At 41.9% G+C, this 13,094-nt stretch overlaps 1 protein-coding gene across 4 annotated transcripts in view; it reads right to left on the minus strand.

Annotated features, from left to right (window-relative positions):
* sema6cb (semaphorin 6Cb) overlaps positions 1-13,094 on the minus strand; it is a 130,294-nt gene that overhangs the window by 15,269 nt on the left and 101,931 nt on the right. For 2 of the 4 annotated variants that reach the window (XM_026317013.2, XM_026317012.2), the window contains 4 exons: positions 12,507-12,584; positions 3,978-4,033; positions 3,449-3,499; positions 104-259 (listed from right to left, as the gene is read on the minus strand). In XM_026317013.2, coding sequence (XP_026172798.1) covers positions 104-259; positions 3,449-3,499; positions 3,978-4,033; positions 12,507-12,584 — 341 coding nt within the window. The remainder of the gene's footprint in view (positions 1-103; positions 260-3,448; positions 3,500-3,977; positions 4,034-12,506; positions 12,585-13,094) is intronic. The other 2 variants (XM_026317014.2, XM_026317015.2) reach the window with 2 other exon arrangements.

Here is a 13,094-nt window from a genome sequence, read left to right on the forward strand (position 1 = left end):
AGTGGTCAGTCTGGTTAGAAGTGTATGGTGAGGAGTTCGGGGCCCAGCAGCGCAAACCACCGCAGGTCAGAGTTTACTGAGGACACACATCCTTCCCCCTTACCCTCCATCTCCACACTGATTGGCTCCGAGTCAGGTGACCCTTGTTCCCCCACTGGGGGAGGGCCATCAGGACCTGTACCTCTTTCAGGGTCACCTGCCTCCTTTGGGAATGCCGCCCCATGATAGGTTGTGCTGGCGCTTGTGGGTGTGGTCTTCCCTGTGGTTGTAGCAAAGGGGGGAGGAAGAGGAGGAGCAGGAGGAGGAGGGGCAACAGAGTGAGGGATTAGTGAAATGTGAATCAGCCCAGACAATCAACTTCATGAGGGTGAGTCCTGAGTGGAAAGAAAACTGTCACCCGTTAGCACCCGTGATGATAGTGAGCAACATGATGAGCACACTGAGCAGAAGTTAAGTCATCCATCACTCCACTTCTCCACAGATACACCATGATTTAAAGCGCCGCAACGCACTTTACCAGCTGCTTAATGCTCACATTCAGTCTCCAGGAAATTGTGGCCTTGTCATCCCAACATTTGCGATGACATATCCGCGATTCCTTGAATATATCTTGCTGTGCTGCTATTATCACACTCAAAAATAACCAATTTACTTTCAAAATGATATCATAGCACATTTAGTGACACTTTAAATGTCACACCACAGCTCTCTGGCACTTTGTCAGAAGAAACTCTACTTTGCAAATGTTGACACTGAACTATTAGAAAAGTGTAAACTTGAATGGCATTTGCAAAACAGATTTTGGACCCATTAACAGTATTAAACTCCTGGGTACATATATTTGAATTATTCACTGGCTTTTAGTGAGAAATCAGTTGTGTTACTGTCGCACTCAGGAATCATTTAATCCTGTTCATATTGGTCAGCTTATTTTACGCTTTTTTTTTTTTTTCATACAGCACTGAACTCTGACCACTATTGAAACTCCTCTGTGCCTGCTCTAAGTGTTTTCACAGATAAGTGGAAATAGATACCACTGGCTGGGTATGTAATGTTTTATTTCACCACAGCTCTTTTCCACTACCTCATCGGAGCTGAGCTGTTCCACAGGAAACTCCGTCACCTTGAGGCAGCAAACATGATGCATAAATCTGGAGTCCTTTCAAACATATGCCAATAAACACGCTGGGCATTAGCTGCCACAGGCCTCGTGTTATCAAACATATTTGTCCTGATGACACACTCCACATCTTGATTGCATTATCAGCTCTCTGTTGTCCTTGAGGTCCGGTGAGCAGCATGCTGCCGCTACTGGCCTGGGCTCCAGCCGTAACGTTAACATTGTGCAGAGCTCAGACGCAGACTGAAGGAAAAGGGTTTGTTCTCTCCCTCACTGTGAGCCAGTTGACAGCGTTCACTCTGAATGAGGTGCCCCGCCAGTTCACCATCTGCGCTGGGTAAATTAAAACTGTACACCAGGGGGTGATTGGTCCTGGCAACTTGGACAAAAGCTCCAGGATTTCATCATTACTTCAATTTATCACAATTGTTTTATTTTGAAAGTGCACATAGGCTCACATTCTTTGTCCTTTTTACTGATGAGAGCATTTGATTACCGACACAGGCAGGCGTCTGTCTCATGCCTTTCCCCCACTGGCTGCGATTGTTTGGGTGACAGGGAAGTGGAAGAAAGAAAACGTTCCTGCCTTTGCTGCACTTCCAAGCAGGGGATGGAGCCCTCGTTTGACAAGAGCTTTGTCTGGCATATGGGCTGTTTTATTGTGTAGGAAAAATGATAATTGATCTTCAGTGGAGAAACTTGAAAGTTGTTTGTGTAAATTATCTAGAATGGAAAAAAAACCCCCCCAAAAAAAACAACAGACACATCTCGCTGTGTGCCGAGATCTTCAAACAGCGCAGTGAAGCACTGGGGTGGCGAGAGACCCCCGAAGGATTAAACAGTGAGGTTGCTCATCAAGCTACCAACCGAGTGTAATTCCTCCAGCAGGGAGGCTTTGCAAACTACTGAGGCACTGTGGGACTGTGGAGGTCCAGACTGAAGCCTCTGGCAGACAAAGTGGCCTCTGTTCTGCAAAAGAGACAGAGATGCAGGATGGATGGCTCTGCTGAGCTGTAATGGCCGACATCTTCCAGCATGATGGGCTCAGCGCTGATACTAATCACTGTGTTGGACCAACCACTGCCTGTGGCTCCCCTGTGTCCCAATTTGTTCAGTGACAAAAAGATCGGACTTTGTGCAAGTCTCAAAAACTCCTCAAAAAGTTCACGCGGATACTTCAGTGGTGTAGATAAAAGTGAATGAGGCTAGCCAAAGCCTGTCTGATGGAAAATGAATCGTTTTGAATGTTGCAGTGTTAGATAATTGTCCCAACACCATCTCCTCAATCTTATCAGAGAACTAGCCAGCTTGGCGGCATTTCTATTTCTATTCCGGCCATGTCAGGGGCTGTGCGGTGTGGCCAGCGGGGGAGTAATGGGACGTGACAGGGATGATGATCCTTCTTGATACAGAGCATTAGGCAGCCTGGCCAGCGTAGCTCCTGGTCCATCAAAGGAGTGATGCTTCAGACAAGGGCTTCAATGTTTAAGCTGTCAGACTGGCTGAGAGGGAGAGGTGTCACCGACTATTCAGCTGCTTCAATAAAAGATTCTCTAACCTCCCAAGTGTAAAGTGTAGAAACATTTATGTTGCATGAATATAACTGAAGAAATCAGATCCTCTCCTCCATTTAAAATGACAGAGAGTGAGGGGGTTGATGTGTAACAGAGACATTTAAGGGCTTTTCAATTAAACCAAATAATGTTATGGCTTTTATTTATGCTGTTTTGACCATAAACCTATAAGTTTACAGTTTACTCACTTTCTCCCTCAGGTCGTAAACAGCCTCCAGTTTTATTTGGAGAAAAACATGCAAATGATAAAATCATAATTCGTCTGTAGTAAATACCTATTTTGTGTGATTTATTGTGCTTCAATTTCCTCATTCAATTTTGTTCTTGCTGTCGCTGCATAATCAATTTATCTACACAACAAAGAACACATTCAGTTTCAGCATCAAACACAAGGTTTAGATGAACTTTGAGTTTGTTTGAGGTCTGGCTGCTTGTGTAATTTGTAGTTAATGACACAGTAGAGACAAATCTCTGTGGCTGTAATTTTTAACAGAATCGGTCTAACAAAGCCTGCATGGCAAAAGAAAAAAAAAACAACAACAAAAAAAAAAAAAACTAGTTCACCTTTAATTGTGAATCCTGGAACAAACAACCTTTCCCAGACTCAAACTCTTTGGGTGTAAGAGCCTCTATAAATACTAGTTTCCCCAGAATCGACTTAGGTTTAAAACCTCCTCTGCTCAGTTTTTAGCCTCTCACTTGTCACTGCTTAATTGACCCAATTAGGTGAAAAGATAAAGACATGTCCACTGACCGTAAGCCGAGTCAAGTGCTGTGTTTTGCCTGCGAGTCGTCGCCAGGACATCTGGAAAAGAGGAAACGGCGGCAGAACGCGTGCTTGTTATTCGTTAAGCTTCCTCTAATTCATTCATTCATTTGCAATGGGAGACGTGTATTGTTGACTCTGTCCTGTTTGTGCTTCTCGTCACATCCCAGACACATACAAAAGAGTCATAAACAACAGACTTTGTCTTACATAAAACACTTCTATGAGCAAATGCTTAATTAACATGGAAAGATTGAGAACAGTATTCCAGCAGGGATTGTGAACGGGGGCGGGAGAACTACTCTTCAAGCTCCTTCAGCATGAACTGAATCGCTGCCCTCGCTGAAATAAATACATCGTAATGCTCCATTATAATTTGTTAGCCCAGCAATCACCTGCGCCTGCTGTCGCTCTGCCATCACGATCTGATAACAGGCGATAGATTTTTTTTTTTTTTCTCTCTATTCTTTGTTGTTTATGTAAATGACTGAGGAAAAAATAAATGTTTCCAGCTCACCGTGGCAGGTATCAGGGTGCTGATGGCCGTTGATCACATCCTGTTCAAACCCTCCTCTGAAGAGAGAGGAACAAAGACACACACACAGTAACAAAGACAGACAGACAGACAGACACATTAGTAAATCTGCATCGGCCCATTCCAGCGACTGTCCATTTCTAACAAAGCACCCCATTGAGTCTTAACAAAATTGCTTTTGTTGATGAGGACTGCTCGGAGACAAGGACGTAAGTGCGCCGTAACAAAATTTAATTTGTTTTGTGTCTGGTCGAGGTCAGAGAGTCTGTCTCCTATTAGCTGCTGGGACACGGTGGTGGCTGGACCTGAGGAGAAAACCTCCACCGAGGGATCTTTTTACAGGCTTGTACATCATAAATGTTTTACTGTTTAACAAATTCCAGGAGTAAGTTTGTGATGAAAACACAAAATTTACTTTTGTGTGTCCTCACTTTCCCTCAGCCTACTTCCCCTCCTCACAATTCACTTAGTCACTGGCTGCATGTTCTCGATCCGGGCGCCTCTCTTTAGACATAGCACTCTCTGTGCCTGCACTGTATTTTAGTGCTCTGAGCTACTGCTGGTGAAATTGGTACCTACAATTGCCTGCTCGACAGCGAAAGGTCTGACTGTATGATTGTTGGACGCCAGTAAAAATAGTCCAGATGAAAGTGTGTTGATTCAGAGTGACTAAAGCCAAAGTGGCTGTTATTTACTTCATGGAAACATTCCTGCAGTTTTCAACAGGAAGAAAATAAATGATTAAATAAAAATAAAACATGTGCCCCACAATGAGCCCCACATGTTCTTACTGACATGCATGAACACAGTGAATAAATGATGAATTACTATTTGTACGGGGGTTAGTTTTTGTTGTCCCTGTGACTGAAGCTAATTAAATTAACTTCAAAACTGAGGCACAAAAAGTTCAATAATGCAAAAATAAACCCTCCTTACTTTGGAACTTCTGCTATTCAGGACTTGTTGCTGTTCAATCCAAATCCTGTTAATTCGCATTCTGGACCATTTCTCCAAAATGACAAGAAATCCAATCTGACAATTATCGATTTTCTGCTGCTCTGATGAAAACGCGCCTACGATTGACACACTGTTCTCCAAGAGACGCACCATCTTTCACCTTCGAGGCAATCTAAGGCTCATCCAAGCCGACTCACGATGGAGCGGAAGCCCTTCGAGCCAAGTGAAGCTTTGCATTAACGCCAACAATCCTCCCACACATTGTAATGAACTCACTAAAATAGACAGGGGCTCATATACTGCACAAGCAGAAGTGTAATGATCCGGTATCCATGCAGAAACACTTTGTACAGGCATGCATGCACGCCTACTCTATAACAAACCAATTAGTTCCTTACATAACCTAAACACAAACCTACATTTCACACAGATTATGTGCAAACACAGACTTCCAGCATTCATCTATTATAATCAAGTAAATTTCTCACACGCTCGTCCTACACAGACACACATACATTTTTAGACTTCTTTCTAGAGGCTCACAATCCTCAACACAAAGCAGACTTTGGAAAAATAACAGAAGTCTAAATTGGAGGCACAGAAATATGACTGAACTCAGCCGGGAGGAAAAAAAAGTCAGTTCAAACATCTAATCACCTCAATTTCTTCAGTATGTGTTAAAAGCAGCAACTCTGCAGTCAACTGTCAGTTCTGGGGATGTGATGAGGCTGCTTAGTGCGCAGAGACACACCTGGAGGACTAAATTACACCCTGTGTTACTCACTAAAACCCACCCAGTTCACTTACAGTACGTTCCTTTACGTTTCCAGAGGCAGGAGGAGGCCAAATCAAAGAGAGTCAGATTAATGTTCAGTGTTTCATGTGGAGAATGAAAGTGTCTTAAAGAAACTTTCTAAAAATGAGAAAATATATCGTTAGACAATGTCTTTTTCCATTTCGAGAGCACCGGGTAGGTTTGATATTCTGCAAAAAAAAAAAAAAAAAAAAAAAAAAAAAAACAACCACAAATGCTCTGATCACATCTACAGCTTGTTGTCTGTGGTCTGAATCACTAAAAAGAAAAGTTCATCGTTAGGTCTAATTATGATCCATCTTCTAAGCTGCAGGTGAAGGTTCTTCCCTCTCTGAAGCCTCAAGACGTAAAATTATCCAGTAATTCAGAAAGAAAATCTAATGACCACAGTGACAGGTAGGGAGCTGCTGGTTGGTGATATTTTACTATTTTTACTATTTATTTATTATCAACAATTTTCCTGAAGAAGCTGAAGCAGCAGCAGTGTAGCTAAAGTCTGATGGTGATCAAACTCCAGTGCTATGGGAATCTGTACGTTCTATTAAATACATAAAAAGTCATCATACGTTTATGTTTCCATCCACCTGTATTGGGCCGTCTACAGTTTCAGGAGATTAAAAACACTAAGTGGAAAGACAGAAATAAAAAAGGCCGAAATAAAAGAAATGAAAATGAATGTACTGTAAAAACAGGGAGCGGGTAAAAGCTGATGGAAACCGATTGTCACCGTACATGTCGTTCCTCTACATCACCACAACAGCTGTCAAAGACCAGTCATGTGGATCAGAGGAGACAAACTCATTCACCAATAAAAATTCACAAATTCCATCCGAGTTTTTAAAAGCAGCAATAAAATCCCATCATGCCTCACTGCTGGTTCTGGAGCCTTCAGGAGAATTTCTTGTTGATAATAGAAAGATAAAGTAACACCAGCTCCTCCAGACGTGTTTTATGGCAACAAAACTCTTTTGTGTCTAAAATGTTTTTTCAACACACACAAAAAAAAAATATTAAAATGACATCAGCCCTTCAAACTCTGTGTGTGTATCTGAGTCTGTGTGAATAGTTTCTCACACACACACACCCACCCACCCTCACCCACACCCACACCCCCACCCCCACCCCCACACACACACACACACACACACACACACACACACACACACACACACACACACACACACACACACACACACACACACACACACACACACACACACACACACTTCAGATTTAAGCAGAGAAACTTTCCATATTTGCTGGACGAACATGAAATTCGCCTTCTACTGTCAGATTCTGCACAGTGAAGGTCAAACGTGAACTAACAATAAGCGGAAGCCATTTTTGAGTGGACAGTGGCTTCACACTGTGTATTGACCTGACACAGCTTGTAAAGAGAGTTCAGGTAACTAGTAGGATGACGGGATGTCACCTTTATGTCTGAGAAAACATGGCAGACTGGTAGGCACTCTTCACAGTAATTGACCTTTCCTGGTGTTCATGCACATGAATAAACAGCTGAACGCAACCATCAGGCAGGAATTCATTTTGTTCTGCTCTTCCAAACACACACAACCACCACCACTGGCTATTGGATATCAACACCTGCCTGCTTTCATCCCTAAAGACATAAATCCTTCACTGGCTCAGTTACACTCTTCAACATCATTAGATGATTTGGGATTTGAATTCTGAAATGCTGTAATGCTGCCATCTGATTATTAAACATTATTAACACATCAGTCTTCTTTCCTCTGCACTGCCTCACAATGCAGCACGTTTACTTCATTTCCTCCCCCCCCACAGATCGACACATCCCAGCTAATACAGCTTGACAGGACTGTTGCACTTTAAATCTGGTAATATTTTCTTATTGAGTCAATCCCACACCATCCTGCAGCAGTACCTCCTCACTACAGCACCAAATGTGTATCATATATATAGATATATCTCCAAAGCCGAATCCTTAAAGGTGTTTCAACCTGCACTACACAGATGGCCTGCCTTTTCCTTCCAGTATCTTTATCCATCTTCTGTCCTTGGCTGCCTTTTGTTTTGGCAATGTGCTTTGGAGACAGTGATTATGTCAAATGCATTATGGATGGCACACAGGTTTAAAAACTCCCACAAACGGTCACAGGCGAAGAGAAAGAAAGAGGAGTGTGAATCTTCGGGTCCTCTCCTATTCTCAGGATCAGCCACAAATCAGTCATTAAAATTTATGCCACCTCTGGATGAGAAAGGACAGGAGCAAAAAAGGAGACTGATAGTCGAATGATGAATGATGTGAGGGAGAAGAAAGAGACAGATGGAGAGCAGAGGAGGTCCCAGGAGGTGGATGACTTTTGAGCTGCTTCATCTCAAACTCTGGTCAGGCTCTTTCTGTGCTGCCTGAATCACATCGGTTCACCCTCCTCTCGTTCGACCACCAGCCCTTTATCATCCCCCTTCCCTTTTAACTCCTTCACCAGCTCTTCCTCACCTCCTTTCAGTGGTACATACATATATAAAATATTTCACTTCATGCAGGTTTAAAGTCTGATGTTACTTTGCAGCTACACAGACAACCTGAGCAGAACGTCTGAGGTCTGGAAAATAAAACGAAATGAAAAACAGATGTTCTGCACTTTGAAATCAGAGACAACATTCACTCTCCCCTTTCTCCCACTTTCTATTTTTCTCTTATTCCTTTTGGTTTTGCTTCACTTTCCCTCCTATATTCCACCTCATTTACACTTATTTCTCGCTGCTCTCCCCTAGTTTCCATCTTATTTTTTATTCTTTCTCCTCCTCCAACTTTCTTCCTTTCCTCTTGTTTCCTTTATTCTTCTGTCATGTCCATACTGCTCACTCTCTCTCTCTCTGGCTGGGGGCTGATCGCTGAGTCTGGACAGGATATTCAGGTTCTGGTCCATTGGTTTCCAGCGTAGCCTCGTCCTGCACGTTAAGCATCAACTCATAAATCAAACTTGGTGCATGTCGCCAGCGTGAAGCCATATTGGCACCTCCCCTTTCTCCACCGCAAGCACAGAAAGATGTGCTGTGAGCTACGGCTACTAACTCCCACCCTCAACCCACATACTGCAGCTAAAAACAAACCCGCTGCCAACGTTCATGCTAAATCAAAATCTCATTATTTATTTCACTTCCTTGGAAGTAGTGCGTCTATTTACATGACTCCTCTCTTCAGAAACTTCCTTCTCAAAGTAAATAGAACATCTGTTTAACAGCATCCCAACCCATAAGTCTGGTTCTGGGCAAATGGAACAAAAAAAAATTTGCCTGCCAGCACATATAAACTTCACAAACACCACACAACAAACAGCATATTGTTCTGTGTTTCTGGTGGCCAGAGCTGTGTTTCCCCTAAGCTAAGCTAACGTCCTCGTGATCTTACAGTATGTTAAATCGATTTCTTTGAGGGAGAGACTTAATTCTCAGGTTCACTAGAGGTTAGATGAATATTTCTATTAAACTCTTGGCGCTTTAGGCAAAATTGTAAAAATTGCCTCTGAAAATTTAGATTTTTTTGTAGAAAGTCTCAGTCCTGTGCAAAGAAATGGGATGAAAACACATCAAACTGTCTATAAAAACTTTACAGACAACTTTTTATCATGATGCACTTCTGTGTCTGTTAATCCATCTTCAGTTTGTTCTAAACACTGTAAATCAGACTAAATAAACCACATCTGTGTCTTCACTGAGCTGCAGCTGCAAAATCTTAATATAACTTAAAGTTATATTTTTGTTTAAATGAGCTATTATGTGCGGGATTATTTCTAAGCCAGGAACAGCGACTTCATGGAATCTTATCATCAAAAGAGAACTATACTAAGATAAGTTAACCAGCTGCTGGAAACAGCTGTTTTTCTGGCGAGAGAGCAGTGCCCGACCAAGAAATTGGCAAGAAACCATCTTTCCAACTATTTCTTTAAAGTCGAAACTCAACAAACACCATAAAAATGTCCTCGCTGTGTAATGGCTGAAAAGATAGAATGATTTAAGTAGAAGAACCCAAATATTATACTGTCAAAAACACAAATATAAGAGGGCACATAGAAACATGCACCCAGAAGAAAACAAAACCCATTAGCCTCTGTCCCTGTGAGGGCAGGGAAAGTAATATGTCTGGGTGGCCAAGCAGAGGATATGCAATGATTCCAGGTCTGCACACTTTCAACCGTCAAAATAATCTATGGGAAGTCAGTCGACAGTGGAAGTGGTGCTATATGTGTGTGTGTGTGTGTGAGAGATGTGAGGGGCAAGTGCGCACACACACACACGCACACACACACGCACGCACACACACACACACACACTTTACAACCAATGTACATAAAGGTAAGAGGGAGAAAAACACCTGGTGTGGTGATTTAGCAGCAGGTTGTACATCAACCACATAGGGACATGCAAAGTCCTTCACTGTCAACAGGCACAGGGAAGGAGAAAATAGTAACTGCCTCAACGCCTCCTCCAATACCCTTTACTGCATCCATCTATCTGTCTACCTATTCACCTATTCTTATTCATCCATCCATCTGTCCATCCAACCACCCATCCATCTTGCTTCCCCATTTTGCCAGACGTTGCAGCGATTCAAACACATGCAGATCAACACCACATCTGGCCATGAGTGAAGGAGAGAGAAAAGAAAATGCAGACAAAGTGGGATATGAAAATTATACTGCAATAAAAAAAAAACAAAAACATTTTTTTAATTCTAATTTTTGGTTTCATGATTTTGGTTGTTAATAAACAAAACAAAACAAGATTAATGTTTTGCTTTTCACTGCCAGTGACACAAAAAGCTACACTACCAGTCAAAGGTTTGGACACTTTCCCATTGAATTCAATGGGAAAGTGTCCAAACCTTTGACTGGTAGTGTAAGATGTCAAACAAAAAGAACCTCAGTATGAACTGTCACCCACATTATATTTTTAGATAATGTTTTCTTAGGTGCACATGTCTTTCCCTGCACCTTGGCTGAGGGACCAAACATGTGACAGAGAAAAGTGCACTGATGAACATTTACAGCTCAATACAGAATCTAAGGAGCTGCTCAGCTTCAGCATATTAAACAGCATAAAACCTGCATGTAAATGTGACGACTTGTCACTTAGGACACTGAGTTTTTAATGTTATTGACAAAAAAAAAAAAAAAAAAAAAAAAAAAAGAGCAATGGCCAAGAGGTTCTCACCTACAAGGTCTGAAATCAAGCAGGTAAGGTAAAAACCATAACACCTGCACCTAAACCCTGTATAGTTACCACAGGGTGCAGGCCAATACGTGGCAGTGCTCCTTTCTAATTCACAGGAGCGTCTTATCTTCCCCCACATTTGCACAGCTGCACACAGCTGCACATCCTGGACTGCACCCGCACTCACAGCACCCGCAACATGAAGGGTTTCATTTTAATTCGAGACTCAAGAAAAAAAAGACGATGGGTGCATGTTGTGAATCTCAAAAGGGATCAGTGAAAATCGCTGGTCACATATTCATCATGTTTATGTTGCCCTCTTGTCTAACTGCATATTAGCTATTGATTGGAGAGTGTGCGCTGCCACATCTGCTCATGCAGGCGTTGATCTGCACAGCACTGAACAACTGACTCACTGAGAAAGAGGAGATATGAAACTTATTGCTTCTGCTCCTGCTTGACTACACACACGTGACTGTGAGCTGTAGAACTAATAATGTTTTTATAAAGCATGATGAGTGGTACATCCTAAGTAAAGAGAAAAGCAACAATCACATCAGGAAAGAAACTGATGCTGCATCTTTAATGGTATAAATTATGTTTTACTTCTGACCACAGCCCAAAACAGCGATTTTAATTCTGGTGTTTTTTTAAACAATTTGTAAAAGAAAACATCATCAAAAAAAGTGTAATTGACTAAATTTCATTAAGACCAAATCCTCACCACAGACTCACCACACAGTTTACCCATTTATTTTAGATCAAGCAGCTTTAAAATGAGAAAACTCAGCTTTGTCTGTCTGTCACATGTGTTTTCAGTCAGCTTCTATCCAACTCGCCATTAAATCAACTCAAGGATGTTAAAACTGAGTGAAAAAGACAAAGCAAATATTCCACTGACTGTTATGTTTGGACACTACAATGTAAAAGTTCTGGTGGGTTGAACAATGTTTGTAATGACAGGAGCTCCCCACCAGCATTTTCATTTTTCCCTGTTTAAAAGTCTTGGTTCATAACTACAACTCCACACTTCAGGTTTGTCTGTATTTTACGCCTTCACATAAACATTCCCATCACTGGAGACACAGCAGTGACCTTGTGTGTTGCAAAAAGCTTACTGAAGCAGTGGGAATTCTAAAACTCAGCTGTCAGATACCATTTCGGATTTGACATGTGTTTTCTACCTTTCACTGAGCCCTAAAATCCACAGAATGTGCTGCGCTGCTGTCAACGTGTCCTTCCTGTTGCTCCATAGAGCACTTTTATTTTGAAAGACAAGTAGGAGAAACAGTGGCTGTAAAACAGTTACTGTCCCCGACATACACTCCAGTGCAAACCGTAACTGTGCTGAAACCAAACACACTGAAATTATATTCAATATGAACTGAAAGTCATTTTACAATGTTTCCCATGAGACCAAATGCTGGAATCATAACAGTTTCTTCTAACATTTAAAAACGTCTGTGTCCAGTATTAACATAAATGACTGCTGGTCAGTCATCGTGGATGGGTGTCTCTGTGGTGACGTGTGTGTGACTTACTTCAAACCAGGTGACACTGTGGCACAGCTGCCTGACTTCAGCCAAATACAATAAGGGTCCCGTGAAGACACACAGCTTCTGCACAAGAGCCGGACAGAAAGACAGATGGTCAGTGATGGAAGGACCGACAGAGAGCGGTGGGTATGACAAGGTCGCTGAAGGACCCAAAAACACAGTATGACTGTGAAACCTTCACATCTTCAAGTTTTTGCTGCAACTGCAATAATCTTGTTCTCATGCAAATGACCCAGTGTTCTGTTAAAGTGCCTCTGACAGAAATGTGTTGCTGTAACTAATTCTTTTCATAACTGAGTGCTAACACATTTTATAATATGCACATCATTGTTTCCGCATTGCTTCTTTGTATGAATAAAATATGTAATTAGCTTTGTTTTCTAATTTCCAGCCACAAACACTGACACTGAACATACATCCAGATATTACTCCAATCCCAATAACAGAAGAAGAAGAAGGGATTACACAAAAAAGGAACAACTACAATCAGATTAGACTGTGATTAGAATTAGGCCTGCAGACCTGTTTCCTTACAGAACTGAAGGGATTAAAAACCTTTTTGTTCTTTCTGTG

This window comes from Mastacembelus armatus, chromosome 16, assembly GCF_900324485.2.
Source record: "Mastacembelus armatus chromosome 16, fMasArm1.2, whole genome shotgun sequence".
NCBI lineage: Eukaryota > Metazoa > Chordata > Actinopteri > Synbranchiformes > Mastacembelidae > Mastacembelus > Mastacembelus armatus.